Below are 27,565 nucleotides of genomic sequence, written 5' to 3' on the forward strand. Positions count from 1 at the left end.
CGAGCTCAGCCACACGGTTTGCCAAGGCAAGCAGGAAAACCATGGGTACAGCTGCCCTGCAGCAACCCGGGGCTGGTTCAAAGACGAGCATCATGAAACAGCACTCTTTGTAATACATAGGGTTATTTATTACACATATACATATATTATTACATATAATAACATCTATATATACAGATGCATGTGTTTATATAAATATATGTAACACATAGATATTTTATATGTGTGTAATCCATACATAAAAATATGTAAAATAACATATAACATATTATATTATACAGAATGCGATCACACATATATTATTACATGTATGGTAATACACAGGAATATTACTAGCAGCCCCGCGTCCCCGGCCTGCCCTGCCCCACAGCCCCGCCCCCCGCTCGCGATGGTCCCGCCCCCGGCTGCTCCCCTCGTTCTGAGGAGGTTGGTCCGGCCCCGCGCGCTTCCGGCTCGCGCCGGGCCTGGTTCCGGTGTCCGCCCTGCGGCCCCTCCCGCCGCCGCCGCCGCCGCCGCGATGGTGCCGCTGTGGCGGTCCCGCTGCCTCGGCCGTGCGCTGGGCCGCTCGCTGCGCGCCCTCCGACAGGTACGGCCCGCGGGCACCGGCGGCGGGGAGCGGGGCAGCGAGGGAGGGCGGCGGCTGGGCGGGCGAGGTCGGCGGCGCCAAGGGCACCGGGACGCGTCCCCTGCTGCCTGGCGCTCGGCACCGCCGCCCCGGGGACACGGCAGAGCCGGGCACAGGGAGGGGCGGCGAGGCCGCCCCCCAGCAGGGGCCGCGGTGAGCGCGGCGCTGCCCCTTCCCAGCGGGTGCCGCTGCCCCGCTGCCGCCCAGCCCGGCCCGGCCCGGCCAGGCCCGGCGGGAAGGGCGGCGGCGCAGCGGCACCGGGCAGCGCTGAGCGGCGGGAAGGGCTTCCGAGCGCCGCCGCTCTCGGGCTCCGCTGTCCCCGCCTGTCAGTGGCTGTAGCGTTTGGGGCCCTCGCTGTTGGCAGCCACCGGCTGCGCTGGCAGAGACCCCCACGGCCGGGGTGCGCCCGGTGCAGGAACGGCAGCAAACCGGTATCTGGTTTGTTGTTTAAATTCTGTGCTCGCTTTTCAGGGCAGTCATTGAACCGCTGCAAACGGCGGTAACCTCTGCTGGCTGCAGCGTGGGCTGACAGAGCCCAATAGCTGCTTAACCCTGGGGCTGCCCTTGGCCAGCTGGGTCCTGTCGTTCAGTGACTGCTGGACACATCTTCCATTTAAATGGCAAACATGCACAGCTTCATGTGCACACACATATATGTGCATACCGACAGGATGAGAAAGATCAGTTCTCTTCCAGTGACCAGGTGGAGCCTTAGAGCATGAGACTTGATTTTAGACATCTGTAAATGTAGGCAAGCAAGTGTTGATAACTGATTGTAAGGTAGTGACAGGTTTGTGTTTATAAATACGTGTGTATACATGTAAAACTGCATTATGAACAACTTAGAAGTAACTGTATAGTTACAGTGTGCTATACATATATGTAGAGACAAACTGATTATAATGCAGTTTAAACAAGCTTATTAAAATGGCATTTTAGCAATATTTACACTTTGTCAGCTCTTAGTGGTGCTGTGTAATTGTACAGACCAGGGAGAAGTCAGATGGAGTATTCAGACCTTTTACAAAACTAGTCTGAAAATCAGGAGGTTTTAGGTTGAATGCTAGTTTACCTGTTAGATGTACTGGAAAAGTTGTAGTAGTAGTTTGATTTCCATTTGAGCAGCAATATGGGAAGTAAATTTTGATTGTGGTGTACTACATGCTTTTTGGAGAGATAGAAAGAAATTTCAGAACTTGGCAAACCTCTGATGGCAGAAGTGAGAACAGTAGACATGTACAAAATTCAGAAGTGGAGGATTGAATGGGAGAAGAGTGGAGTCAATGAGGGTGAGGGTTTGACTGCCTATAAAAGAAGAAAAGGTCCTGAATTCATATATCAAGGAGAAACCATGAATGTGCATCCATAGCCTGTAGCACGTAAGACTCAAGGCAGGGGCAGACAGACACTGAAGGATGACATGAAGAAGTCCAGAGAAGAGCTAGTCTGGAAAAGATTGGTTTGGTCAGGAGCTGCGTGCAATGCTTTGAGAATCAAATCCTTCTGTTTATCTGGGGAGGAGTTCGTAAAGAACTTTTTTCCTCTCTGTTTGATCCTCCCCTCGTGCTGGAGGAGTTCTCATCCTGTTGTCTTAGTAACAGTATCCTTCACCACTCAGCATTGTTATCTCCATCCCATCTTGGCATCTGCCCTCCCATGCTATATATAATTGTGTTGATATCCATGAAAGCCACACAGTGGGGTTTTTGTGTGTAGCAGTGGTTTGTGCTCATCCTTGTCGAAGCAGGAGCTGCTTTGCTTTGAAGAAGCTATGGCTGGAGAACCATTTGCTGCTTTGCCTGTTGTTGGAGCTGCACAGCACTGGCCTTCTGGTTTGCCTCTGTTGAAACTGTCAAGTTCATCAGATTCCGTACCTGAACTGGTCCCTCACTGCTCATATACAGGCTGTTGCCTTAGCTTATGTAGTCCATCATTTATTTCAGTGCATAGTGGCCTGCTGGAAGGTGATGGCTTCTTGAAAGGTGTGACCTAGGGCGGTGTGTGCCAGGGTCACTTTGACGTAATAACAGTTATAAAAACGATTCTGAGAAGTCATGTGAAACGAGAGGGAAAAATTAATCACTTGGTACATGAGTCACTGGCTAATTAGACCAAGATTTCTTTCCCCAAGTGAAGGCTGTCTTTTTAAAGCGGCCCAAAGTGCTAATGCCAGGTAGCAAAACCAAAATACTTCCATTCTTGCTGAAAAAGTTCCAATGGAAGGCAGAGGGCAGATTTAGCCCGGTGCTCCAGAAACAGGTGCAGTCAGAATGATTCCTTCAGGGAAAAAATGGAACAGGAAGTAGCCCTGTCATGTGTCTCCTGAAGCTGCATGTCCGTCTCTGAGGTACTGTGGTTAAGGGAGAGACACACAACAGTTCTGCAGAACATCTTAATATCTTTTAGCAGTGGCTTCCTCCTCACTTTAAGCTCTTTCCCTAATTTCTTAACCTAAAAGATGAAGAGTAGAGTGATAGCAATTTTTTCCTTAATTTGCTGCAGTTGTAGAACACAGACTTGCCACCACTGATGGAAGAGAGCTGCAGATGTGTTTTCTCACAGTGATTTATTTTAGGACAGGCCTTCTGAACTTTTTGTTTGTTTGTTTTAACTCCACGGTAAACTGGTCCTGGGCAAATAAAATTGTCTGGTTTTGCTTCAGTCTGAGGCTGTTCCTTTCTTAACAATTTATTGTCTGGCATGCTAGGAATGCCTTTAACCACTTTTTTAATAAAGCACCAGGGAAAACATTAATGGGTAGAGGGGAACTCAAGTCACTTGATACTCTATTTGTGATTGACCCCATGTTATCTGGGACACTACAGAAGGTGGGAAAAATATGATCAATACAGAGTGCTGAGGATTGTGGTGCTCTAGACAGCTGACCCCGTGGAGTTAAGTTGGCGTTTGTCTTACTGATCCTGGCTTAGAGCTGGCTCTTCACAAACCAGATCTGAATTAGCAGGGGCCAGTGCTGCACCAAGATTAGGCATTGTAGCATTCAAGATGACTCTACAAAGTCTGCGCAGTACTTCCTGCTTCCCCTTACCCAGCCAGACTTGGGGCAGGGGTTCCAGCAGGCCCTGCCTGAAGCCGGTTTTGCAGGACTGTTGGTTCAGGATCGTTGATCCCTGCAGTGAACTGGCAAGCAGGGTGGCTGCATAGTGTTGTGCTGGAGCTTAGCAGTAAGTCAGACTGGCTGCCTGCATCCCTGGCACAGCTAATCATAACCCTGTTGAATTGCCCCATGACCATTGAGTTGACTCTGTGTTGTTATCCAAGAAGCCAAATCCATTTATACTTGGATAATTAAAGCACCAAGGGCTTGATTCCAGGCCTGTTAGTAGTTTTGATACAAAGTGTTCATTGAACGTGTTTTTGTATGCTACAGCACTCAGTCCTGTAGGAGGTGTGCCAAGCTTAAATATATTGTTGGTCCTTGGTCTCTGTGTTGTCTTGCCGCACAGCTCCTCAAATTATTTTGATATTTAATGTCACATATCCCATCCTGCTTGCTTTGCTGAAGCTGAAATCAGGGCTTGTATACAAACTTCACATGCTGAAGGTGTGAAGGAAATCTTAACTTTTACCTTAGCTGCTGGATAAGGGTACTTTGAGCTCTTGAGCTGCTGTTGTTCTAAGCCAGTTGACTGCATTTCAGTCGTAGTTACAGTGCTATTTTCCTACTACTTTTAAAGACTTCTTAGCTTCTTCTGTCCTGCAGGTTTGATGTGAGAGAAATATGTAGTAACAGTAGGGGAAGTAATTGGAATATCTTGAAATGTCTTCTGCTTTTTGAGCACTGTTATGCTGAGCTAGGAGTGCAGTCAATGATTACACAGGCATGAAATGAAACATCAAAGAATGTGGAATTCCTGGGTTACTGACGCAGTAGAAATTTTGCCATTGAGAGGAATTCTGGCCTTCTGGAGTTCAAAGGCCCCATAGCTTTAGAAAAAAATTTTACAAACTCTAGATGCTGCATTCATGACTGTAGGAGTAAACATCATGGGATGTTTTTTCATCATATCCGGTAGCTACCCTTTACCTTCTCATTCATAGAAAATTTTATTGGAAATCTGTTCCTTCTTAAAGAGGAAAGTGTGCATGAGAAGGTCAAAACTGCTGGAGCCAGAACCGAAAAACAAAAGCATCAAATTTAACATCACTGCATCATAAAACACCCTGGGAGGAGACAAAGGAAAGAGAAGGGCATAGGTGCTCTCCTGCTTTAGCACACAGTGGGGAAGTGCCATGCCTGCAGACTGGAGCATGGAAATGGTGGGTCCTGTGTCTGATTCAGATCTCAGGGAAGAACCAAAGTCCTTCTAGGATGGATTTGTCTTCTTGCAATACTGATACATCCTCTTCTCTCTGACAGGGGAACTGTACTCTGGCAAGATGCCCTCTGTCTGGTGAGTCTTACACTTTTATTTCATTTCAGACAACCTAGAAAGAACAGAGCTGATGATGGAAGTTTGTAATAGGTCTGATTGGGGTTTATTTCTGTCAGTCATGTTGTGAAGAACAGTGCAATGAGCTAAGTTTCCATGGGAGTGCCTCGCTTGCCTGATGTACATGCTGCTTGATCCATTTGGCTCTGGTGAAGATTTCACAGCAGCAGCACAATGTATTTCAAGCATTGCAGTGCTTGAAGCACATCCTGTTGCAGAGCCCTAGCTCTCTAATAAACTCTTTTGAAAATGATGGGTGAATATTAGGTAACATGTCAAATTTAGTGTGCCTGTGAACTCCACTTCAGCACTTAAACTGTTTTTCCTTAGAGCTCTGTTTTTCCTAGCTGTACTGTGTTTATATAGCATTATTTCACTCACTTCTGATTCCACTTTGAGAAACCAGTTAAATCTGCTTATCTCTTGGTTTCTAGAGTTCCAATATCAACCCTTTAGTAGGGGATGGTGTAGAAATTGTATTGCTTTTTTAAAAAATCAAGTGGGGAAATGGTTCTTCCCTCTGCCATTGTGTAATTGAGATAATTATTTTCTCCAGTTACTACGCTGACTCTCTTTAAGATCAGTCTGGAAAACTGCTCAGTGCCCTGTAAGAGACAAAGGAGTTCAGTTCGTAATAAAAATTGCAGTGTCAGGGCATATGAGCAGTGTGGGAAGGGGACAGTGGGGTAGGTGAAACTGGGAAGCTGTGCAAGTATTTCCCTGTTGCGAGTTTGGGAAAACAATTTCTCTGGACAGGGAGTGGGCAGAGAAGAGGGGTGATGGTGGCTCATTACTCTGCCCTACACCCTCTTTTCAGTCTTTGTTTCCTCCTTAGCTGTGTCTGCGACTGTGAGGCTTCCTGGGGGTGCCTGTTACGGGGCTGATACCTTGCTCCTATCCTTTGTATGGGTGTAACTCAGCAGTCCTGGAGGTGGTTCCTCATAGCTCTTTTCTGGTTTTGCTCTGAATGGGGTAGCTGCTGCTTTGTTTGCCCTTTTCAAAGTTATCCTTATTAGCTTTGTTGTCAAGCTATAACTTTTCCCCATCCCTGTAAATCTAGATGAAGACAAGACCACTGTTCTTGGCAAGCTCTGGGCAGGTTTGATGGCACCGAGGTGTCTCTGCATGGATGTATTCCCCACTTGGTCCCAAACTTCTTTCAGGGTGGGCAGTGGTGTCCTCTGCCTTCTTTTATCTGATGGGGATACTTGAGGGCTGGACAGCTGGATAGTATTCCTGTGGGTAACTCCTTTCTCTTTCACAGGGGTGTCTGGGAGCCAAGGACTGGCTTACACAAACAGCAGGAAGCTTGTGTAAGTATCCCCAGGAAAACTGTCATGTGGGGAGACTGGGGCTCCTCTAGCCATTATAAGATTTGAGGTCTGAGAAACAGAGCGTGGTTGGCTGTCATAAAATCCTTGTGCACGTCGTAGGAGCATGGAGCTAGCCCTAACAAAATCTAGAAAACAAGCTTTGTCTGCAACCAGATACTGAGGCAGGGAAGGGAGGAGAATAAGGAAACTAGCAATAAATGGATCTCTACTCTTTGATTATCTGACTAGAGGTGTTGTTTGCTCTATGATGGTATCCTGGTAGATTTTCTGTCAGGAGAATTGGGGTCATTCACAGAGCTGTTGTTCGGGGTTTGCATTACTGAGGTGGTCTTATATTTGGGGAAATAACCATAAGAGTACATGCATAAAAGCCTGAAATACCGGTCTGTTTGTACAAAGTAGCCTGTGCTGGAGGAAACGCTAAAGCACGTTTGTTTCGGTTTTCCAAATGTGATGTCAGTAGATACAAAAATCATCCTTTGGAATGCTTGAGATTGCTAGCTCCCTGTGAAGAAACATGGTGGAGGGAAATAGGTGGGTTTTGGATGCGTTGCCATAGCCAATTTATGATGCTTTTCTGATTTTTTTTTTGGGCAATCTAACAACTTCTGTAGAGATGACAGTCCTAATCTGGAGGTAAAAAAATGGTTATTGCACTAGTCTTGGGCATTACGTGGGCTGGCCAGGTCACCCTTTAATTAGTATTTAAACCATGAAGGTTCTCTTGGGTTGCCTGTCTAAATTAAAATTCCATACATGTCAGTTCTCACTGAGTTTCTGAGAGCACTAGTGATGGTAGGATGTAATGTTTCCTTTCTTACTGGGTTGTTGCAGCTTGAACAGTAAGTAGGAGTCCTTTGGAACAAATACATCAGAACAGCCGAGCAGCCTTTCACATCAGAGCTTGGTGCTGGCAGCCTGCAGAGGAATGTTCTTCTGTGTTCATACTTTTCTCTCTTTCTGCAGAGTAAATAGCTCCAGTGTCTTCACTGTCCGCTACTTCAGAACCACTGCGGTCCATAGTAAGTAAAAAGTCAGGAATTAGTGTGATGCTTCTTTTGCTACCTCTTGCTGTCCTGCCAACAGCCCAAGCTACCTTCTGTCCTTGGTCAAGGCTCACTGCTGTCCTGCCTGCATGGGTGACTCAGGGTTTATATCCCCAGGGCCCTAAAGATTTTGTCTGGCATTCCTATCACAATGTGGCTTTCAGTCAAATGTGAATTTCTCTGGTGTTTAAATGTTGATCAGTGTTGAAGCAAGGAGACGGATAGCAATTGATGTCTGATGGCCTACCCCCTTTAGCAGAGTTGTGGTAACAAGAATGAAGCAATGAAGAAATTTTTAGCTCTAAATGCAGTCAAGTCTGTTTGTCTCTCTCACAGGGGATGACGTGGTTACGGTGAACACACCAGCCTTTGCAGAGTCAGTCACAGAAGGAGATGTCAGGTGGGAGAAAGGTAAGCAATTGCCTCTTCCCTGAAATTCTTACCACTTACTGCTGTGTTGGACACCTTGGGGGTGCATTACAGTTCACTGGCTGACATCCTGCTCTGTGCCTTGCAGTCTGTGACAAATGAGGCATTGAATTGCAGCTCTCCTAAGGGGTAAGGATTGCAGTTACTGCCTCATCACCTCTCTGTCAGGGGTGATTGTGATGTTGGATGAAGGAAGATACCCAAGCTGGAATCAGACTCTTAACTGTGCAGTAGATTGTTTGAACTAGTCTTTTCTTTGTGGAGAACTGGGGGTGATAAAGTTATGGGTTAGTGTGGGAAGCTGCTGTGGGTAAAGAGGGGAGGCCAGAGCACACCTGCCTTCTCACAGTGGTCTTCATATCTGTTATTCAGCTGTTGGAGACACAGTGGCGGAAGATGAAGTGGTGTGTGAGATTGAAACAGACAAGGTAGGAGTTTCTGGACCAAAACTTTTTCTAGTTCTGTAGCTGGTACCCTGTATGGCTTCTCTCCTGCTAAGAGCTCCTAGAGCCTGCAGGGCCCTGACTGTGTCTCCTGCTCTCTTCATGGAGAAAAAGCTTTTCTCATCTAGTATGAAAACTTGCTGTGCCTTAAGTGAGAATTCTTGATAACCCTTACTCATCCATTTGATTAATCATCACTGGTGTTGATATTTGTTGGAGTTGTAATTCTACTCCTTCCAATCTGAGTGCTCTAAGTTTTGAAACCTATTTGCATTTAAACAAAGGAGAAATCTGCAAGCCATAGGTTGTCTTCAAATTGTTCTAAATTTAGGTTTTAAGTTTATCCACCCCTTAAAGTACTCTTAAGCCTTGAAGCTCTGGCTGAATTCTCTGCCAAGTTCTGTTTTCAGCCTTGCTGTCAGGAAGATGCTGGCAGTGGGTCAGTACCCTTGACTGTACCCTGGAGATCAGGCTATACGTTACACTGCCAGCATCCCCTAAAACTTCTAACTATTGGCACAAAATCCCGGTAGAGGGTGTGAAAGCTGGTGCAAATAGTGTGAGACATAGCTGCTGTCTGTGCCAAATACAATGTGTGTCTGCACATATTGGCATCTTCTCTTGGGCACTTGTTCTCCAACCAGTGTTTGGGAGAATTTCACTGATGGTTTTTTTTTTTCAGACATCAGTGCAAGTTCCAGCCCCAGCAGCTGGTGTGATTGAAGCCCTTCTGGTACCCGATGGTGGCAAAGTGGAAGGGGGGACACCTCTATTCAAACTCAGGAAAACTGGAGGTAAGTCAGGCATGTATAACTTGCATAGGCCTTTGTGTTTCCACCAGTTTTTTTCTGCAGATGAAAGCAAAGCATTTAGAGGGATCCTGAGAGAGGTTAAATAATTCCTCCATCTGCTTCTGTAGCTGGAAGAAAATACTCCTATTCTGTTGTCCATTAGAAAAGTATAATTTTAGTCCTTCTGAGGGGGATCTTCTCTTTTGTTCCCTCTGGAGGAGATTGAGCTCTTAGCTATAACTAGTTGAGAATTCCCCTAACTCCCTTCTGTGCCCGCATCTCTGTAGCATCCAGTCTCCTGCACAAGTGAGATCAAGGGTGTCAATGAGTAGAACATTTTTGCAATGACTTTCTCTTGTGGTGACTTTAGTCAGCTCAGTAGTACTGAGCACATAAAGGCACTCTGCCTGAGGGTTTACTTTTGTTAGGTTGGTTGGATTCACAGATCTCTGCCAGTGGAAGATGGTGCCCTTACCATGGTTCTTCCTTTTCTTTCAGCTGCTCCTGCCAAGGCTAAACCAGCAGCAGCCCCTCCTCCTCCTGCAGCCCCTGAACCTGTAGCTGCACCTGCTCCTCCCCCCCCTGCTGCAGCAGCAATTCCCACTACAATGCCACCAGTGCCGCCTGTGTCAACTCAGCCCATCGACAGCAAACCAGGTGAGGCAACAGCCATTTGTTCCTGTTCTCAAGCCTCTCTTCTTTGGGGGAGAGTGTGTAAAATTAGACAGCAAATAGAGGCATTTGTGGTGAAGGCTTCCCGCAGTATTGCCCTGCATGCTCTAGACTGGATTGCTCAGCTATGCCTGGAACCTTCCCAGCCTAATTCAAGGCTGTTGCCACACTGTGTTGCTTAAGCAAGAAGCTCAAATGTGCTTTCTACCTCAGGGCTTTTTCTACCTGGCTTCCGTTTTTGACTGATGTGTTTTTCACCCTCAGTGTCTGCTGTGAAGCCGGCTGCAGCCCCAGCGGCAGCCCCTCCTGGGGAGGCAGTGCCCACCAAAGGTGCCAGATCAGAGCATAGGGTAAGCTGTGGGAACAGGGCCTTGCCAGCACTTCTTTTGCTAGGTGCTAATCTGTTCTGGCATAAGCCTTGAGTTTTCCGGATGTGTCCATATCTACCTGTGCACACCCAGCTCAGTAGAGCTGTGACAGATGGGAAAATTCTCTACATGAGGGAACCACTAATGAGTGGTGTAAAGGAAGAGCTTGGACCAATCTGGCACAGGTCTTTTCTAGGCAAAAGTCTTGTCTTGAGCTCTGCTGACTGAGGACAGACTGTCCACAAACCCTCAGCAAAGGGTTGAGGCTGCTGAAGCTGCCTTGTGCATTGTTAAGAGAGCATGGTTGAGCAACCTGCTTTTTTAGCAGTCTTGCTCTTCTCATGTTAGCCACATGGAAAGCTATGCATGCTTGGAGGTCTTGAGGAATGTAGAGGTCAGAAGTAGCTATACTGTGATGCATTTCAGCACTGCTTTTCAAGTGCATGTTGAGCTGAGCAGTGAAATAAACTCCTCAGCCCATCATGTTCCTTACCTGGAGTGAAAACCTTGGCCTTAGGCATCTGTTAGTAGTCAGTCAGATGGCAAGAGAAGGGTCTTTTGAGTTTCTTGTGGATTTTGCCCTTGGATGAGCTTGAGGCAGCTTCTGCTTATATCTTTTTAATTTGCAGGTGAAAATGAATAGGATGCGTCAGCGTATTGCTCAGCGACTGAAAGAGGCTCAGAATACTTGTGCCATGCTGACTACTTTCAATGAGATTGATATGAGGTGAGGAGCAAACCTCTTTTTCCCTGTATGAGTAGAAACAGGTGAAGACAGTCACCTTTAAACAGCAGTCAAAACCTTGCAGGTTCTCTTTGGAGAGATTGGCAACTTGTCTTTTAGGACCTCTTTCTTAGGTGTGTACCGCAGTCTGCGCAGCTTCTTCAGGACCATGTTGGTGTTGTGGTATGAGGGGATACATAGCTTCCTAATGGCCTGTCATTCCTTGAGAGTCATCTGCTACTTGTAATAGGGGTAGTCTCTGGTTCCTCTTCTGTGGGCTTTTTGGTGGAAGACTGGTAAATGTTGAGCAGAAGACCAGGAGGGGTTAGTATCACTTGCATATAGTGGCTGTTAGAAGACAGCAAGATGTAGCATCTGCTTTCTGCCACTCCACCAGGTTACTGCTTTTGGAGGTATTTAACTTCCAGTGAGTGGGCCAGGGCTCATCAGCCTTTCAGGTAAGCATTGCATAGGTGTGAGGCCTTTGCTGTCAGATGGTACAGCGTTCCAGAGACAGAGTAGCACCCTTCCCCATCCCCTCAAGCAGGTGGGGGGCTCCTGACTCAAGTGGTTGCATGGACTGAGCACACTAATGTCTTTGGAGGGCGGGCAGCTTATGTTACAGTGCATTAAGGGGAAATTGTGCCCAAATCAAATTGCCTTGTGAAATCCTATACTACTCCTTAAGACAAAACATGTAAATATTTGGGTCTCAGAACAATAAGTCTGGCAAAATAGTCTTGATTGGAGGGAAGTGCTGCAGCTTTATCTCCTCTCAGAGGCTCACTGAGGTGTCGCTTTACGCCAGCCTGGGGCTCTCATTGCATCTGTTAATGTGGTTTGGATTGATTACTGTGAAGTTGATTCGTGAAGACCTGTGCTGGGGCCTCCTGCTTCCCATGGGGGTCAGTGTCTGAAAGGAGGAGGCTATAATGAGCCAGTTCCATAGCAAGCTGCATCCTCATTGCTGCGGTCCTTGTGTCTTGGGAGGCACTAATGTCTTTGGGCGGTAATCCTAACCCTAAACAAGGTTAGGCACAGGAAAACAAACATTCTAAACCGTGGAAAACCCTGCTCCTTGGTGAAACTGTCTCTTCAAAGACTTGAGGTCTCTGAAGGGGGAAGGGATGAACCATGCGATTCCACAGCATCTGATGTTAGCCTAGAATAGGCAGCGCTTGCAGCCACAGGTTGGTTGATGTTTTGTAAATGGCCTCAATTTTGATTAATAGAAGCAGTGGGGAAACATGATGTGTCTGCTTAAGGGCTGTGGGTGGACTGGCACCCAGTACTGTAGCACCTGGGAAAATTCTTTTCATATTCACTCAACTCCCACAGCCAGAGAGTTGGGTACAGAGGTGGTGGTGTGCTGCCTGGTGCTGAACTTGCAGAGTGATTGAGGTATTTTCCTTTGATCACTTTGATTTCCTTTCCTGCATGTTTTCTGCTGTTGGTATTTCCCGGTTTTTCACCCTTTTATGTCAGCCCAGCCACACCTGTATTTGCTGTCTGTGGTGCCACACTGGTATGAGCCCTGGTGTCTCCAGAGGATAGGTGGCAACATCAGGCTTAAGCAGGAAATATGCCGTGTCCCATCTTGCTTCTGTGCCTGGCAGTGTGGGCCATGCAGGTTTACCCTGTCCTGTGGAATTTGTGGTCCAGGACCAGTTTCTGTTTGATCCTTTGGCAGGAACCTTAGAGCCATGTTCAGTACCTATGATATGTGAAGGGTTTTTCAGCAGACTGGAGGTTGCCCACTTGGTGGAGCAGATTTGTATCCTTGGGGCTGTTACAAATCTGTTACAGAGTGGGGTTGCCAGTGTTACCGTGTATTTTACAGCAACATCCGGGAGATGAGAACTGTACACAAGGATACCTTCCTGAAAAAGCACAACCTGAAGCTAGGTTTCATGTCAGCTTTTGTGAAAGCTGCAGCCTTTGCTCTGCAGGACCAGCCTGTTGTGAATGCAGGTGAGTGGGGACCCTTGCTGATGACTTGCATGTCTAGGGAATGTGGCAGAATGTGGGAAAGTAAATGGCCAAGTCCATGGCAGGAGTAGTAGCTTGGAGAAGCAAGACAAATACACAGGAAAAAGGGGGACAGTCCTGCATGCTGCAGCTGATTTTGCTAAAGCCACTTACGTAGGTAGAGGACAGCTTGCCAAGAGGGACTCTATTAGGAAGGGGTGACCAGGAGTGGGGCTGGGGCCATGCATAGGCAGCCTGCAGAGGGCAGAGCCTGCTGTTTGGTGTACAGGTGGCTGCTGTAGGCACAGTGCAGTTCCTGGGGATGTCAGAGGTGCTTGCTGAAATCCAGAGGAGCAGAATAACCAAGGGGAGAATAACTGCAGGGAACTAAGCTGTGTGGACTGTTTCCTTTCTGTCTGTCCTAGTGCTTCTCCCACTGGTACAGCAAGGGCTCCTTCTTCTCTGGAGTTAGTTAAAGCTAGACATGAGCAAGTTTTTACAATTTGTAGCCTGCCAAACCCTCGATCCTAGGTTCTGCATATGTAACACAAGTTTTTTCTCTTTCTAGTGATTGATGACACGACCAAAGAGATTGTGTACAGGGACTATGTGGACATCAGTGTTGCTGTAGCAACTCCCCGGGTAGGTACCTTGGATGCTTTGTCCGTGCTTCCTGCAGCCTTTGGTATGGGATGGTCATACACTTTGAGCCAACTCAGCTTTGTGCTCTGGTGCAGCAGAAATTAACTGGTAAGACTTACTGTATAAATTAGACATCTGATACATTATGGACTGCTGAGATAGGTTTTGAGAGAAGATGGAGGACAGAGAATATTCTGCCACTATATTCATCTTGATAAGAGATGTGGTAACAGGGTCAATATAGATCTCAGTTGTTAATGAGTCGGGCCAAATTAGGGAAACCCTCTTTTGTCATGAATCCATGACATAGGCAGTAAAGGCTTTGAACGTCCTGTCCTTGGGCTAACTTCGCTGTGCTGTTCCACAAACATCCTTCTGTCCAGGGAGAGTGTGGGATGGAGTTACAGATGTTGAATTAGTGAGTAACCGTCTTGATTAGAAGGTTCTGCTATGAGGCAGAGGTTTGACAAGGACTGAAGTTCTGTCATTGCTCCCAAAGTCTAGGGGATGCCCAGCATAAAGAGGTGAGAGAAAGAGGTGCCAGCTGAAATATCCCAGTGTGTCACCCAGGAATTAATGTGGAGCTGGATGCAGACAGACCTGGTTGATTTTACGATATAGGCTAAAAAAGGCAAAGATGATGACTCAGTTTAAGGTGTCAGCCCTTGATGTGTGTCATGCCAGGTTTCCTGTCAGGCTGCCAGGGTGTGAGGCAGCTCTGCCAACCACTGCTGTGGGCTGAGGGGGAGGCAGGAACTCTCCAGGGCTGTGTCCAGGTTCCTGCCTCATGACAGCTATCTGTGTGGCACTGCACTGAATTTACTATTCATGGACTTTGCTTCTCCCCAGGGTCTGGTGGTCCCTGTGGTTAGGAATGTAGAAAACATGAACTTTGCTGACATAGAGCGTGCTATCTACGAGTTGGGGGAGAAGGTAAGGAAAGTTTTCTGAAGAGGGTTGGGAGGAATGGGAAGAATTGGGAGTGCTGGATCGGCATGTATTGATTTGGTCTCTCTGTGTTGTCATCTCTGACCTCTAACACACTGAGTTGTGCTGTGGGGAGTGATCCAGTTATATGTCTGGCTGTGCCTCTGCCTTCTAGGACAGCTCTACTTGTTGCCTTTCCAGAAGACTGCAGTCTATGCATTAGTGATGTGTGTCTTCACCTTTGTCTTTAGAGGCCAAGGCTGAACTGCCCTGGTGTAGAAGTTCCTGTGTCTGTCTCCTGCAAAAGCATGAGTTGAGAGCCGAGGCGAGAGAATCCTTCCCCAAAGCCACTACATGTTCAGCTCTAAAGACAGGATGCATTTTTGAGCAATTTGTGCTGGTTTTCAGCTGAGCAAATCAATAAGCAAAACTCTTGCAAACAGTATTTATTCCTAGAGAGAGTGAATGTCCAAACCCTTGTTCTTTGGTCCCTGTGATCTGTGTGGCTTTCTAAGACCTTACTTTTTCTTCTAGGCACGGAAGAATGAACTGGCCATTGAAGACATGGATGGTGGCACTTTCACAATCAGCAACGGTGGGGTTTTTGGGTCACTCTTTGGAACACCTATCATTAACCCACCCCAGTCTGCCATCTTAGGCATGCATGCCATCTTTGACAGGCCTGTGGCTGTGGGAGGCAAGGTAGGTGGACCTGCACAGGGAGTTTTACTGAACAAAAGAGAGGGCTCAGCAGATTGAGGACCTTTTTCTAAGGGATTGGTGTCACTTCTAAAACACTTTACTTTGAAGGAGGAGCAGAGACTAATGGCTATAGGGCACCTTTGCCTGGCCCTCGTACTTGCCTCAGCTGTGCAGGGGACTTTGTGTGGGGGAAAACTGGTTATAATCTGCTGAAATGTGGGAAGGAGGAGGTTGTAGCCTTTGTGATAGGGAGCAGTTCCAGGAAGGGACCTAATCTTGTGTGTGGCATGGACCCAGCCTGGGTGGGTGGGTAGATAACCTTGCCAGGCAGAACACATCCAGGAGGGCCTGAACCGTGGATTCAGGGCAGGAAAAAGCCAGGTCTTCCCTGAACTGAGAGGAGGGGATCATGCAGGCAGGAGTGCTGAGCTCACTAATCCCGTGTCCCTCCTCAGATCGAGGTGCGGCCTATGATGTACGTGGCACTGACCTACGATCACCGGCTCATCGACGGCAGAGAGGCTGTGACCTTCCTGCGCAAGATCAAGGCAGCGGTGGAGGATCCCCGCGTGCTGCTGCTCGACCTGTAGGGCAGCCACACCCCCACACAACCCACCCAGGACAGGGCTGCAGCACCAGCAGGGACAATGCAGGGCATTCAGGAACTGGCAGGAGTCATTCCAGTCTTTTTCCCTCCGCTGTGATTGGAGCTGTCCCAGAGGGAATTACGGGGATAGCTCCTACCTCCTTTCCTATCTTGTTTAATGAAGGTTTAGTATCTCACAAGAGCTGCCATGCAGTGGGCCAACCACTGAATGGCACTGCCTTTCCAAAGCCATCTGTGTGGCATCCTCTCCCTCTCGGCACCAAACTCACCTCTAGCTTGTCCTATACCACTGGAAACTGCTTGCTGCTGCTGTGCTAGGGTATCCTTCCCTGCGCCTCCATGGCGGGTTCAGCTTTATTGCCTAGCACTAAGGTTTCTGGGAGGGAGAGGAGAGGAAAGGCTCCTGTCCTGTCCATGTTTTGCTTGAAAATATTTCACACTCATCTGCCTTGCAAGGGTGGTCTGACCCTGAGGCCACTTGCAGGAAAAGTTTTGGTCAGAGCAGGGCTTGAGGTAGGTGTCATGCTTCTGGCAGCGCCCTAGTTACACTCCCTCCACAGACAGTAACACGGGGTGGCAGCTCCCCTGCTTTCCCTTGGAGATTGTCTTTCACCAGCCCAGTCACTGTGGCATGAATGTTCCTGTGAGGGTGGGCAGAGCCCGTGACCTCTGTGGAGGTAGCACTTCCTGGGGACAACCCTTTCACATGGGGGTGAGAACCAGCCCCCAGCAACTCTCCTTGACTCACAGCTCACTGGCGGTGGATCTGACTGCTGGCTTCCTGCGTGCAGGGGCTTGGCCTGCTCCCAGCGGACACGCAGCTGGGGGGGCCAGGCCTTTCACTGTAATGTATATCCCAGCCCACGGGTGCTGGTTTTGGGGGGAGGGGGGCAGTTCTTAATCTGATAGCGCACACATGAATTGAGGGGTGAGGGGGTTGCTAGTGCCTGCAGAGTCTATTACTCTTACCCCCTACACAGAACTTGTAACAAAAATATTTAACACAGCGGATTTTAAATGAAATAAAACTGTGCAACGACTGCAAGGTGGGGTGTGTTTGAGGGGGCCAGGACTCTGGCATCAGCAGCATCCTGTGTGCAGTTACAGGAGGCTTGTTACGTGGTGGTGAGAGAAAAGAGGCAGTGGGAGCTGAGCCCATCACTGGTGGTACTAAATTGAGGCTTCTCTGCGTGTGAACACTGCTGTCCTCAAATTCTCTGCCAAAGAATGGGCTCTTCCCAGGAAAGAGGAGGTTTTTAGGGCTGGAAATCATCCTTTTCTTGGTCTAGCAAGAGAACTGTTACAGATGGTGAGGAATTCCCAGTGTTTGCTAAAGGGCATGATGGCCAAGAGGGAGACCTGGGACAGGCTCATAAAGTACAGGTATGGAGCTGGGTTGAGTTTTTACTGTTGCAACAGGGGAGAATTGTAATTCATGCAAGTGAGGAAAAGGCTGAGGGAGAAAGGAAGCAAGAATGAGGAACAGCAGAAGCTGTCTGTGGTGCTGGGCATTTCCCCAAGGAGCTGTCCTTGTTGGAACAATACAAAATCATTCCTGGATCATGGCAGGGTTTTCCCGGCTCTGACATCAACTTCAGAGAATAGTTTGCTCTTCCCAGCTACGGGTGAAGAGGGCAGCCCTTTCTAATAGAAAACGATTGCACCCACAGCTGCCATGTGGATGAAAGGGAGAGCAGTTCCTAGTCCTGGTGCCTGCATTTTCCTGGCAGCTAGGGACAAAACCAGAGCGTGGAGTCAGCTGTTTTGCCTGGCCCTGGCTGAGGTGGGTTAGGGGAAGAGGAAAAAAAACCCTTCCTTGTTCTGGGAAGGGTGGAGAGTCTAGTTCTTGCACAAATAAGCCGAGCAAAAGAGAAGGTTTTGATTAAAAAAATGCTGCTTGCACCCAGCCTCTGTGCTGGTTTAGGATACAGAGGGTCCACCTTGACTTTGTACATGAGCCTGGGGAAGCCTTTATTCTGTGTGGAGCTGCAATAAATGATGCCTTTGAACCATCCAGGAAGTGAATATACAGTCAAGCTCTTGAAATTATGCAGCCTAGCAAACTGCTTTATTTAATCTGCCCTGTCAAGGCTTGCTGTAAGAGTTGTGCTTGAAACTTCATTTTGTTTGACTCTCTTGTCTGACTCCATGGCACTGAGTTGCAAGATGCCATGCTGTGGCTTTGGCCACAGGGTCCTTCCTCCTGAACCTCCCCTGAATCACAGGACTAGGAGGCTGGTGGACAGGGGTGCAAGCCTGCAGCTGGAGGATTCAGCCAGTGCAGGCTGCCATGGAGAGGAAAAGCCCCAGGCTCAGCTGCTCCTGCTCTCTGGCCTTCTGTGACGTTAGTGGTCAGCTCCGTGCTTAGTTCTCCGGTTTCTGCACAGCCATTGAGGTGTCCGTACCTTTGCTGCTGCAGGAGATGGGTTTTTCCAGGGCTCTGCTTCCCTCTGGTGGACGAGTGCTCCTGCTGCTGCTGCCAGGGAGGGTGTCTTCTTGCTGCTGCGGGCAAGCGGGAGCTGGAACCAGCTAGCCAGAGACGTGGCACTGGTAGCAGTAATTCCTTACTAAGGGAGATCAGTGAGCAGTGTGAGGGAGTGCTGGGAGAGGGGGGTCAGAACCGCACCGCTGCCACTTCGTGCTCATCCTCCAGCCTGAGGCTTTGACTTGCACAGCTGAGCATGGGAGCCTCTGCCTTGGGCTGTCAGCAGACACATGTGCTTGTGCTGCTTTTCCTTGATCCTGAATGTATGTACGCTTGGCCTCCTTCCCTCTGCGCTGGCTGTCAGAGTTCACCCCTTTCAACCCTCACTGATCTACCAGGGATGACCATGCCCAAAGCACGGCAGCGAGGGCTGCTGGCCTGCCAGAGGAAAGGAGCACCCAGGCATGCAAGGCTGGAGCCACAACAAGTAACAATGCCAAAAGGGTGAAAGAAAACCCAGGCACTCTGTGCATTTCTCCCACGTCTGAGCTGCAGCCATACAGCTGTGCAGCCCTGAGAGGCTGTGAGGCAGGCAGGAGCAGAACGGCAAAAGGCCAGGCACTCAGTGCTGATGGCTCGGGGTGACACCAACCCAGGGCTCCCAGGCAGGTTTCAGAAACAGATTTGGGGCTCGCCCTCACTGAGCATGCTTGGCCTACACCTGGCTGGTGCAGCTCAGAAACAAAAGGACACTTCTCCAAGCGATATGGAGTAATTTATTTTTTCCAGAGGGCAAGGGAGAGAAGAGCAGAGGGTTCCTTGTTGTCTCACCGCCACAGCAAGGGATGACCCACACACATACATGCAGTCAGAGAGGGGCAGAGACCCCGGGCTTGGGCTCCAGCCAGCAGGGCCCGGAGGGGCTGCATTTGAAAGCCACAAAAAGTAACAGAGCAGGGGGGTCACAGTGGGAGCAATAGAGATAAAAAACACAGGGAAAGCATTCTAGGGCGAGCTGCTGAGCTGAGGAAGGGATGCCCCAAGAAGGGGAACACCACCGCTTCCTGGGGGTGGGCACCCAGGTTCCTTTTGCCACCAGGGAGGACCTGGAGGAGAAGACAGCCTGGCCCAGCCTGCTGCCTCCTCTTTGGAGATGCCAATGAACAGAAGCAGAGACAGAAGAACATGTAAGGCTGCAAAACCTCGTTGCCCCACCTCGGGGCAGCCCTTGAGGCAAACCTTCTCCAGCAGGCAGACCTGCCAGTGCCACCTGGGGTCACAAGTGCCAGGGAAGCAGCCCAGAGCCCAGCTCCGTGGGGGAAGGAGAGCCTGCTTAGCCCACCAGCTTGTTCCATGGGACTGTGCTGAAGAAGGAGTGAGACTTCAGCTTTGCTATGCCACCTCCTCCAGAGCCCAAGCGCCGTTTTGGATTGTACTGCAGGAGCTGCAGAGAAAAGCAATGGGACAGGAGGATGGGAAGATGGGGACACTGGAAAAGGTACCCAGACTGGACCCTGCCTTTCCCCAGCCTCTAGTCCCATTCTCCCTCCCATCGACCCAAGCCCCTCACCTCGGTGAGCAGTGATGTAGCAGCCAGGCTGAGGCCCTCTGGCAGATGCAGCTGGGTGTGAGGCTGAATCCCTGATGGATGGTTTTGAGAGAGTGGCTGCAGGAGGCAGAGGGTGATGGTAAGCAGAGGCACCAAGGAGGGTAGGAGCACCCTGTTGAGTCTTCATTGCCACATAACCCCAGCCCTACACAGCAGGATTTAAAAGCCAGGGCCCTTAACACATAGAGACCACACACAGGCACTGGGAATCACACATCTAAAGCAACCTGGCCAAGAACTGAGGTGCCAGCAGGGCAAGGCACCCTCCCAGCCCTACACAGCAAGCAGCCCTTGAGCCTCCTCCTCCCCTGTCCTCCTTGCACAGCTCCTCAGCCTCTTACCACTCCTGTCAGCAACTCATACAAGAGAGAGCCAAAGCTCCAGCAGTCAGCTGCTTCAGTGGGCTCCATGATCCCCCCCACTTCTGCAGAAAGAGACAGAGAGGGGTTAGGGCTGGAGGCAGCAAGCACCAGTGGTCACATTGTGCTGGGCACATCTCGCTGCCTGCAGAATCCCTTTCTCTCCAATTGGTGCCACTGGACAGAGAGCTGGAGAAGCCAGGGGACACATCCCTTACCTGGAGCACTGTAGAGCTCTTCCCGTGCCTGGCTGCAGTATTGGGGCTCCACCTCTGTCCACTGGCCAAAGAAGGTGAGACGGATGTGACCTGCAGAGCAGCACCAGTCAAAAGCAGGGAGGTCAGGGACTTCGGTCATAGCACAAAGCCAAGCCATATCCCTGCCACTGGGAACGCCAGACACTGGGCCCCTGTCACACCCTGAACACAGAGGCACTGAGCATCCCCTGGCACCACACATCCCCCCACTGGCCTCCCAGTGCTTGCCTGAGGTGCCCAACAGGCACTCAGAGCTGGTGAGCCTGCTTAGGTGGGCTCCAAGCTCACAGATCTCAGTGCAGGCTGTGGTGAGGAAAGAAGTAGATTTTAAAGGGGAAGGGGGGAGAAGGTTAGCTTTCACCTTGTAAAACTCTCTGCATTTTCATTTTCTTAAGCAATTTGTAGCTCTCCAATTCATCCCAGATGTTGCCAGCTGAGCAGGGACTTGCACTGACAGCAATGTCCATGGCTCAGAGGGATGGGACAGCTCCAGAACACCCCCAGCAGGCAGTTACTATAAGTAGGGGAAAACTAACCCACTAGTCCCCCTAACCTCAGGCACAGTTCACTTGGTCCCAGCTTCCCCATGCTGGGATTTCCCAGGCAACCAACCCCCATGTGGAAGCAGGGGCAAGGCATTTCTGTGGCTATGGCCCTTGATGCTCCAGCTGCAGAGCCATTTCTTGTAATAACTACTTGGAAAACCTAAGTGAGATCACACTTCCAGTTTCAGAAATATCCAAACCTTCCCAGACTCCCACCTCCCCTTAAAGTAACCTCAAGAAAGTCCACATTTTCTGGAAATGGGGCAAGCAGCAGTCTCTCAGCTGAGAGACCAATTTCCTTCTCCTTGGGGCAGCAGTATGGGGCATTACCTACCAGCTGCATCAAGCAGCAGGTTCCTGGGGTTGAGGTCCCGGCAAAATACACCCTGTTGGTGAAGTCCCTCTAAGGCCAGGAGGATTTCTGCTGCCCACAGCTGCACCTGCTCCTCCTTTACAGCCCACGCTCTCCGGTTGTGTCCATGGGAAGCCAAAGCCCTGCATTGTCCTGATGGTGGCTGTTTGCTGAGCTGGCCACAGGTCTGGCTTGCTCCCCACAAGGGCTCCCACACAGCTGAGTCAGGCACACACGGTTTGCCAGAGCTGGACAAGGCAGCTCCTGCAGGAAGCTGCCTCTCACCGAGGGTCAGGAGGGGCTGAGCCTGGGAGGCTTCAGACACTTTCTGAGTTGGCAGTTGCCCTGCCCCTGGCTGGCCCTCTCTCACAGTCTTTGGTACAGGGACAAGCCCCTGGAGAAGCCTGGGGCCTTGTTGGGAGGTTGTTCTCTCTGATATGCAGCCTGTGCCACTGGTTAGATCATTCCGTGGGTAGACAACCAGGCCCTGGCTGGCAAGGTGGCCAGGACATTTGGCTGACGCTGCTGGAAAATGGTCCACAACACCAGACACAGTCTGTGTCACACTTAGATCCTGTCCTCCATGTGCAGCCCTCATGCTGCTGGCAGGAGCCAGGAGAAGCTGGCAGTGGTTCCCTGAGCCAGAGTCTGTGGGATCAGGGGACTGCTCCTGAGGGACTGAGCCATCAGTGTTTCCCAATACCCGGTAGTTCACAGAGCCTGGGAGGCCACTGCCTATCCAAACAGGGAAGATGGATAGTTGGCTGCCACCCTGGGAGTTTCCCACACCATTCTCTGTGTCATGGTCCCTCAGGGCTTGCATGGTGTTTGAATCGGCAGAGTCCTGCTGGACACAGTACTTAGAGCGGAGGTGAGACCACAGTGTCTCCCCTGGAAAGCAGAAAGAGAACAAGTGATGAGGCAGAAAGTATCCATGGTTCCCCCACTGTGGACATGGCCCATTCAGGCCCAGGTTAGTGGGGATGTGACTGAGCATCATTTATGTCCCCAGCAGCAAAGCTCAAGTCCATGCAGAATACACTCCTGCCCTACAGGCACACCATGCCCAATGCCACACCTTCCCCAGGACCTGGCACACCAAAGTCCGATTCTCTCCTCCTTTAGCAGCCCTCTCCCCATTCTGCACAGTCTTCTTGATCCCAGCTCTGCCACTTCCATGTCACAGACAAGCCACATATTTACAGATGCTCCTGATGCCACTGCCATCCCCACTTTCCTCTGAAAGCCTTTCCTTCCTGTGTGACAGAGATGCCAGAGAGCTCCCACAGCATGGCACGAGCCCGTGGGTCAGCAGTGAGCCAGTGCAGCAGGCTCTGGAGCCCACAGCATGCTGCCAGGGCTTCCCAGCCTCACTACATTAAGTGCTGGCTGCTTTCTGCAAACTTATCCTATAGCAATGCCCAAGGAGTAGAGCCTGTTCTTCAACACACCTTAGCCTCCATTTGTCATTACTGGACTCCAGCCGCTGTTCCCTATACATCCATTCAACCAGCAGAGAGTAAATAAGCTCCTTGGGACAAGCCTCCACCTTGTCATACTTCTTCACCAGGATCTGGGACAAGCCTCAAGGATGCCTCCTTGTACCCAAATTCCAGTACGCTCACTGCCTCTTACGCCCTGATATTCCATCTCCTCTCTTTGATATGATCTCAAAATCCAGTGTGACCTTTTGTAACCAAAAAAAAGCTTTATAAATGTCTTGTCAGAAGATTGTTTTGTTCTACAACATTCAAGTGAACTACCTCATTTCGTTTTCCTTCTCCATCACCTTCCTGTTATGGTCAAACAATGCCAGTAAAATGAAGAGGTTTTTCTTTTCAAGATGGTGGATCACATCATTACCTAAAGGCATCACCGCTCCCTCCCATGAGGCCCAGTGGCTCATCTCTCTAAAGACTAAGGCTGGTTTCCATATTACACCCACACACACACAACCTCTTTTCCTTGTAGGTCTCCATAGGCCCATTTCTAGGTTACATCCCCAGTCAGTTCTTATCAAACTCCTGGAATTCACAGCTGAGCAGCTCTGTCCACGGAGTGTCCAAGCCCTGGTACCCACCACCCTTCTATGAAGAAGACAGCTTACACTATCACTATAAAAAACAGTCTGAAAACAGTAGAAGAAACATTTCAGATTTTAAAGGAAGGATGCTTCACAGATGGGAGGCAAGGCTGTTCTTACTCACCCTTTACGTGCTCCAGATGGAGGAAGATGGAGTCCTCACTCACATAGTAGCACAACAGCTTGACCATGAAGGGGACCCCATGAGGGATGATGGTCTGTCGCTCACGGGTCTCAACGTGGGATTTGGGGAGGCTCTGAGGAGGTACAGGTAGATGGGTGTTACAGCAGGACTTGTGTGTCCTTGGATGTAACTTGGGTGTTACAGGTGGGGATTTGGACTCCGTGCAGCCTAGCACCTGGCAGGGCTGGAGGCCAGCCAGAAGGGACTGCGCCTTCTGCCAAGCCCCATGGCTGCTCCCTTGTCAGCTGCAATGGAGCTTCCCATCTGTTCAAACCTGCAGCTCATACGGAGTCTGTCAGTCCCCAGCACCCAGCTGTGATAAAGCAGCGCTCTGCAAAGCTCCGCCAAGGTAGGGCACTCCCCATCTGCACTGTGGGGCCCAGAGGGCACAGCTGGTCAAGCAGTGACTCCTCTGTAACCGCCCTGCTCCCTTCAGGCAGGAACCTACCATCCCAGCCCTTTCTCTGCTTCCCCTGGAAATTATGCTTCTCCCTCTCCTGCCAGATCCTCCTTGTCCAGTTACTGAAGCCCTTCACTATTAGTCCCAAGGGCACTGAAAAATACTCTAGGACTTGTGCTGAGTACACCTCACCCACAACCTGTTTCAGGGGTTGACCCAGATTAACACGGGCTTGAAGCGTTACAAGTCAAGAGAAACGGATGACCAAGGAGAACCACTTCCCTTCTGATCACAGAGGATGGCTGAGGCAGCCAAAAGAAGGTTTTTGAACCATGAACATCATCCAGCCTCTAAGAGCTGCTGTTTTTTGTTCCTCTGCTTGGACAAGGTGGCCCCAGCCTGAGAGGGAGAAGCAGGCAGATGAAACTGAAAACACCCACCTTGAGTATAAAGGTCTCACCAGTGGCTGGATCCTGGACAATCTGCACCTGGGACAGTATATACAGTACTGGTCAGAAGCGGTGACCCAACACACAGCCTACAGGAATGACCCAAGGGACTCAACTCTGGAACTGAAACAAGCTCCCACCCAACTGGAAGAGTCTGGTGGGGCTCAGACCCCTAGTCTTGAAAGACAAGGTTATTGGCAAGGAGATAGCCATGCAGTCAAGAAGCAGAAAATTAATTAAACCGAGAGGTGGCTCCCATGCCAGTTTTGCTTCCTCCACACTCAAGGGTTTCACAGTGCTCTTTCTGGGCTGTGTGGGGGACACTGGGCTCAAACCTGGGCCTCAGCAGGACAGGAGGATCGCATCAGTCCTGACAAACTGAGATGTGTGAACATCAGTGGAGAGCAATGTGCAGTGCGTGTGTGGATACAGTAAGTCTGGCATCTTCACTCCAAGATAATGAACTTCTAATTAGTTTATTCACCCAGATAGCTCAGCTTCTGCTGAAGCCTAGATTATCCACAGGAGCCCACCATCATGGCACCTGGGCATCAAGCACAATCCCATATGTGGGAAAGAACCAGATGCATAAACCTGCCTGCAAGTATCTTGGGAGCTCTGGTAAGAAAAAGTAATGGGGACATTAACAGATTTCCCAATTAACTCCTTAAGGGGTCTTGAGTCCTCTCCTGTGAATTTTTCTGGGTGGGAATGGTGTGGATGGATACCCCAATGTTGCTTGATGGATGTGCTGAGGGCTGGCACCCCCATTCCAACTGCTAGAACCCTCCAGCTTATGCTCCCTTTGGTCCAGCCCCAACCTCATCCCCCATCTCCAGGTCAAGTCATTACCTTATCAATCACTCCCACAACCTTACACCGTCTCAGGTTCTCCACTGCCGAGCTCAGTGTCCTGATTGGCCGGAAGCGCAGGCTGCTGTAGCCCTGCAAGGTGATAAGAGAAGAGGATGAAGGACCTAGAAATGCTGCTGTCCATTACAGTGTGTGAAAAAAGTCCCCGCATTTTCCAGAGCGGGCAGCAATACTGCCTAGCTGGTCAACATGCAGGGACAACACTCCAATGGCCATGGTTCATTTCTAACATCAGCTGGACCATTTTCTTGGCCACCCCCTGGATTTCTATATTTTTTAGGGAAAGCTTGCACTTGCAGCAGAGGTAAAAATCACACCAAAATTTGTAGCTAGACCAGGACTGTTTCAACACTAAGGGGATCTGTGTGGAAGATAGTTGTCTTTCTCCCTGTATTCTTCACACTAGGCTCTGACCTCGCCCTCTTCTCCCTTCTTTAACTACCTCCTTCCCACAATACAGAAAGCAGCCATTGTCTTTGGTTTCCATACAGATGGGAATGATGACAGGGAATAGGACATTTTTAACATTTAACAGGGTAGTTCCCTGCAGTGGCTTCAGTCACCACAAAAATGTCCATACCCACTATGGTATGGTGGCAGCAAGCTAAGCACACACGCTTTGGAGGGTGGCATCCTGGAAGCACCCTCGGCAACCTGGGCCCACCTCAGCTCCTTGATCCAGGCAGGGCGAAGAGCTGCCAGCTCCCTTGCAGCCACTGGCAGGCCAGGACACTCTGCAGCTTGATGCACCTGCCGTTTTCTCTACACCATCTTAGTGTGGCATCTGGCAGACAGACAAGGAGGCCCACTGGGGCTGCTTTACCTGCGTGTCCACGCCCCCACCCCCGTTTCCCAGCGCCACAGAACCGCTGCCACGCCGCCCACGCGGCCCCACGCCGGCCCCTCACCGTGGCGGTGCTGCTGCCACCGCCCGCCCGCTGCAGGTGGCAATTGAAGATTTCCTCGGCGCGCCGCAGGTACTGGGTGATCTTCCGCTTCACGGCCTCCCGACGCTCTTTGTTGGGGTCAACTGCGGTCGGAGCAAAGGGTGGGTGTGAGGGGCCTGGCACGGTCCCGGAGGACTGGCCACAGCCCCCAGGCGGATGCCCCAGCCCCTTCACCCTTCTCCCGGTAGGAATGCACTCCCTGGAAAGACGCCCCAGTGCCCTCACCACACTACCTAGAGGGATTTCCCCCTCCTCTTGTCATTCTCCCTGTAGGGATACCTTGGCCCCCCAGGGGACTCCCGATATGAATACCCCGGTCCCCTGGCTGGCGTCCCCGGAGGGATGCCCCTGTCCTCCGCCCCCGGGAGGCCGCACACACCCTGCACGCCGCGGAGCAGCACGTCCACGCCGTTCTGGTAGTGGTTGAAGGCCTCCTCGTAGTCCTCGCTGACGTCCCGCTCCAGCGCCAGCCGCAGCTGCCGCGCCGCCTCCACCAGGTAGTCCCGGCGCCCGCCGCCCTCGGGCCCCGCCGGGACGACGCGGCCCCGCAGCTGCCCCAGGTAGACGCGGGCCTGCGCCAGCGCCCGGGAGCAGGGCTCGGCCTCCGCCCGGCTCATGGCCCCGCGCCGCCGCCCCGCGCCGCCGGCACGCCGGGAGCGGGGCTGCGGGGTCCGCCGGGGAGCGACGCACGCCCCGGCCCCTTCGCTTACCGGCACGGCCCCCCCGGCACGGCCCCCGGCCCCACACCCCCGCCGCCCCCGCGGTCCCGCACCTGGGCAGCGCGGGCGCCAGCATCCCCCGGCACCGCCGGGCGGGGCGGCAGGGGCGCGGCAGGGGCGGGCGGCGCTGATTGGCCGCGCATGAGATCATCATCATCATCACCATCATCATCATCACCATCATCATCATCATCGCCCCCCGCGGGGTCCGTGCCCGGGTCCCCCCGCTGGGGTCCCGCCCCCGCCCGAGGCAGGCGCTCCATCGCTCCGTTAATGCGCGGTGAGCGCCGTCGCTCCACTTGCTTTATTGTCATCCTTATTCACCATTAATTGCCCTTAATTAACCAAGCTCCCGTTCATTAAATACTGCTTTTGCCGCCGCGTTTCCTTCCTCCCACAACGCATAATTAGCTGTGTTTTAATTAGCCTTTTTCTCTGCCGGCCACCCGACAGGTGCACCCATTCCAGCAGCTCCCCACTGCCACAGTTAAGGTGGTGGGTGTCTTGCCACTTCATCACGGCCAGCCCAGGGTACCCGTGGCTCTTCCCGATTTCATCTCTCAAGTGGGTCCCCTTGGCCCTGACACTGGGCTCTCAGCCAACCCTTCCACCAGCTCTTGCAGACTCATAG

General features: G+C 50.7%; 2 protein-coding genes across 2 annotated transcripts; one reads left to right on the top strand and one right to left on the bottom strand.

The window, feature by feature from the left end:
• The first annotated feature begins 446 nt into the window (after positions 1 to 446).
• Positions 447 to 16,777, top strand: DLST (dihydrolipoamide S-succinyltransferase). Its single transcript, XM_069017899.1, has 15 exons — positions 447 to 586; positions 5,007 to 5,040; positions 6,344 to 6,392; positions 7,380 to 7,435; positions 7,796 to 7,870; positions 8,261 to 8,316; positions 9,014 to 9,125; positions 9,621 to 9,779; positions 10,059 to 10,144; positions 10,792 to 10,889; positions 12,727 to 12,857; positions 13,423 to 13,496; positions 14,346 to 14,429; positions 14,958 to 15,125; positions 15,581 to 16,777. Exons 1-15 carry the CDS (start codon positions 518 to 520, stop codon positions 15,713 to 15,715), a joined length of 1,386 nt encoding a protein of 461 aa, XP_068874000.1. The 5' UTR covers positions 447 to 517; the 3' UTR covers positions 15,716 to 16,777.
• Positions 16,778 to 18,527: 1,750 nt separating this feature from the next.
• RPS6KL1 (ribosomal protein S6 kinase like 1) lies at positions 18,528 to 27,361 on the bottom strand. The gene is given in 13 exon segments (XM_069017898.1): positions 18,528 to 19,601; positions 19,728 to 19,823; positions 20,108 to 20,190; positions 20,344 to 20,433; positions 21,262 to 22,170; positions 23,487 to 23,619; positions 24,387 to 24,434; positions 25,248 to 25,340; positions 26,177 to 26,298; positions 26,595 to 26,958; positions 26,961 to 27,160; positions 27,163 to 27,202; positions 27,205 to 27,361. Coding segments are annotated over 13 exon segments (2,346 nt in total). The 5' UTR covers positions 27,262 to 27,361; the 3' UTR covers positions 18,528 to 19,490.
• Between the last annotated feature and the right edge of the window lie 204 nt (positions 27,362 to 27,565).

This window comes from Aphelocoma coerulescens, chromosome 5 (genome assembly GCF_041296385.1).
Source record: "Aphelocoma coerulescens isolate FSJ_1873_10779 chromosome 5, UR_Acoe_1.0, whole genome shotgun sequence".
NCBI lineage: Eukaryota > Metazoa > Chordata > Aves > Passeriformes > Corvidae > Aphelocoma > Aphelocoma coerulescens.

Excerpts from the sequence above, each read along its gene's own strand:
- DLST (XM_069017899.1), top strand. The coding sequence starts at position 518 with ATGGTGCCGCTGTGGCGGTCCCGCTGCCTCGGCCGTGCGCTGGGCCGC. Across the intron at positions 7,871-8,260 it reads AGATGTCAGGTGGGAGAAAG|CTGTTGGAGACACAGTGGCG; the intron begins GTAAGCAATTGC and ends TCTGTTATTCAG. Across the intron at positions 10,145-10,791 it reads GTGCCAGATCAGAGCATAGG|GTGAAAATGAATAGGATGCG; the intron begins GTAAGCTGTGGG and ends TTTAATTTGCAG.